General features: G+C 28.0%; 1 protein-coding gene across 1 annotated transcript; it reads right to left on the minus strand.

The window, feature by feature from the left end:
• Positions 1 to 997: 997 nt before the first annotated feature.
• LOC144477543 (synaptic vesicle glycoprotein 2C-like) lies at positions 998 to 3,016 on the minus strand (the record flags this gene model as incomplete). Its single annotated transcript, XM_078195271.1, has 3 exons — positions 2,862 to 3,016; positions 2,576 to 2,697; positions 998 to 1,236 (listed from the first exon to the last, which is right to left on the minus strand). Coding segments are annotated over exons 1-3 (450 nt in total), but the record flags the coding sequence as incomplete, so codon positions are not given.
• Between the last annotated feature and the right edge of the window lie 628 nt (positions 3,017 to 3,644).

A 3,644-nucleotide genomic window follows, 5' to 3' on the forward strand; every position in this document is an offset into this window, starting at 1 on the left:
CACGTAATAGCTTACAATGATGCTTGTTCAGGCCAAAATCGTAACATTAAAGTAGCATAGACATGGATGAAAATTGGGCAGTCATCAACTAATAATATTGAAACAATAGACCACATATTTTTGTTATCGGGTCATTCCATTCTACCGAATGACCGTGATTTTCGGTTGATAGAAATGAAAATTAAAAAAGCTAATTACTTATGCAACCCTGAGCACGATTGTGAACTGATATAAAAGTGTAGAAGAAGAAATACATTTTCGATAAAACGAATGTCGCAGCCGGATTTTATTTCAACGAAATCACTGGAAGAGTCAACAACGAGGAGAGGAAAAACTACTGCGGGCGAATCTGTCTCTTGGCTGCAAATACAATGGATGAGATTCGTGAAAAATGAACCATATAAAATGTTCTATAAAACTTCTTTAGATGCTCCTGAATTCCACGTTAAGGATCTTTCAAAGAGGAAGACTCAAAATATATGGAAATATTAAGCTATTTCATAAGAAAAACATAAAGATATTATATGTTTACTACCATACATTCCTCCAGTTTTTCAGGAACATTTTAAAAATCTTAAAAACTCGAAATGATAAAAGTGCATTACTTTTTTAGAATCATTAATAAATGTGCATGAAATATTTCATTAAAGTTTCAAATAAAACTCATAGTTCTTTATTGCTTTAAGTCATTTATAGGCCATTCAGTTAATTTTGAAACTGACCCAAGTCAATTCAAACTTTAAAAACAACATTTTCGTATAAAATTTCATATTCATAATAAATTTTCATTAATCAAGACTAATAAAACTCTAAATAAAAAGATCGCATAATGTAAAAGTATGTTTTAATTTATGCAAATGCAATTCATTAAATATCTTGAAAGAAGAAATATATGACTTAGACCACTTTCATAATTATGAGCACATTTCACGTCTATAACTGTTGCCCTTTAATGGCACGTAACGAATATTTGTTTAATATATGGAAACATACTTACAGGATAATTGTCCTCGTGATTTCCGGTATTTATCGCATAGATTTTTCGCAAAATCTTCAACGCTTCCTCTGTTCTACCTTGGGAGACCAGGAATTTTGGACTTTCCGGGTACCGTGTGGCTATCAGAGTTACCATTAACGTTGGAAATCCAATAATGGCCAAGAAGAGCCTCCAAGAATTGTACACAATTCCGTGGAATTGAAATGATATCGGCAACGGTATGATTAGCCAAGCTAAACCTACGTTGAAAGAAAAACAAATTATTATTTCATAATTCATTCATACTATGGAAAGACGTACACTCTCTTTCGAAAGTATTAGGACACTTATTTATTTAGTATAAATTATAAAATCTCGCTCAGTTTTGATAACGTTTACAAGACCGCATCGTATTGTTAAAAATAAATATCATGTTACAAGTGATTGTCGCTTTTCTGTACTTAGTTCATCTACTTAATGCATATCGATTTTTGCTATTTTTCTTTTCTTTAATATGTGAAAACTACAGGGTGTCCCAAAAGTCATTAGCAATCAGGAAATGAAGGGTTCGTAAGGTCATTTAAAGTCACTTTTTCCTTTACGTTAACAACTTATTCCATCTATTTCCGAATTCTTAAATATTTTTAGGACATCCTATATTATATACTTGATACACTTTAATATAATTTACTGTTTTCACATTTCTTAATCTTCTGTAAGTGTTCTAATACTTTTTGAGAGAGATGTATTTTACACTCGTATGTTAACAGTTTATGCGAACAATTGTTATAGAGTCTTATCGCATAAAAAAATTAAATAACGCAACTAAATATTTTCTACAGCTATTTTGCAAGATTCTTGTTTATCTGAATTTTAAAGTTAATGGACTTACACTGATTGGCTTCTGTGCTGTCCAAATGTTATTTTATACACATTTTATATACAGTGTGTTCGAATTTTTTATTTGAAATTTATCAAATATCTTTACTATCTGATACTTCGTTCATTTATTTCTATCATCAGTCTATATAAATTTTGCTTTTTAAATTAGCACTCGTGTGAATTATATTCTTTCGTAAATAATGTTCACCTTTTTACAAATTAAATTATTATTTTTACAGGTTCTATTTACCTTTCTACAAATAAAATTTGTATTTTTTAAAAATGAATGGAAAACTATCAATTCTGATCGGCGAAAGGATTAATTTGACATACAAAGAATTATTGAAACCTACGAAAGGGTTGATTCGATTTGAATGAGGGGTTAATTCTGATGATCAATTGCATACAATACAGTGCATTTGGCTTGTTTTTTTGGCATAATTAACTTCATATTTTATTAATTATTGTATAACTAACTTTAATAGTTTATATTTATCGAATAATATAATTTAAAATTATAATTTAAAATATAATTTCAATCAAATATAATTTATTATATAATATATTATCTTCAAAAGTAAGCTAAATAAAAGAATTAAGATATTTAATATGTCTTATTTGATAAATATAATTAATTGTGACCGAAAACAAACAAAAGGCATTTGGTCATCCAACTACACAAAAATTGATGCTTTTAAAAAAAATAATTGTAATTACCTGGCAATATTAACCATGACAGGGTCCAAAAAAATCCAACGTAACAGATGGTCTTCACCCTTTGTTTTTCTGCGTGGAATTCGCCGAGATACGAATAGACTAATGAGCCAGGTGCACCAATGCTGAGAAATTGGTGAAATAATTACAATTCAAAAAAATTTTGAATCATGTATGTCAATTTTTTAATTGGAAATCAACGCTTCGATTTTATAATTTTATTATTAAGTAATATATTGTTTGCTTTTATACTTGTTTCAAAGAAAAACTTAATATTTCACAAACTTACAAAAATCCGCTGAGAGCTCTGAAAATCAACAAGACTTCAAAACTTTGGGACAAACTTCCGATGATCGCCAATATACCGTCGCACGTCATTGTTAAGAGAAGAATATATCTTCTGCCATAGGCGTCAGCGAATACACCCCAAAAAAGTGAACTGAAAACTCCACCTAAAGAAAAATTACTAACGATAATTTCTCAACACACAATTTCAATCAAAGTCGAGTACGATGAGACGGACAACGCTAGTCATGTCCGGATAAACAAAGTTTTTGATCAGTTTTTTTCGAAAGTAACTAAATAGTATTATTCAGTACATAATTATAACTTTCTGTTCCTATTGAATTATGATAGCAATCCCAGAAAAATTCATAAAAAGAAACTTCTTTTTAGTGATTATAAATATGTTATTTCTTTGTTGTTAAACTCGCTCCAAATTCATCCATTTACAAATTATATTCTATTTGCAAATACAATTTAAACTATTGTAATACAAATAAAAAATCCAATATGAATTTAAAATTTGTATTTTATTATATTTATATTATATTATATTATATTATATTATATCATATCATATCATATCATATCATATCATATCATATCATATATCATATCATATCATATATCATATCATATATCATATCATATATCATATCATATGTCATATCATATATCATATCATATATCATATCATATGTCATATCATATGTCATATCATATATCATATCATATATCATATCATATATCATATCATATATCATATCATATATCATATCATATATCATAT

This window comes from Augochlora pura, unplaced genomic scaffold (genome assembly GCF_028453695.1).
Source record: "Augochlora pura isolate Apur16 unplaced genomic scaffold, APUR_v2.2.1 APUR_unplaced_1834, whole genome shotgun sequence".
In the NCBI taxonomy this organism is placed as follows: domain Eukaryota; kingdom Metazoa; phylum Arthropoda; class Insecta; order Hymenoptera; family Halictidae; genus Augochlora; species Augochlora pura.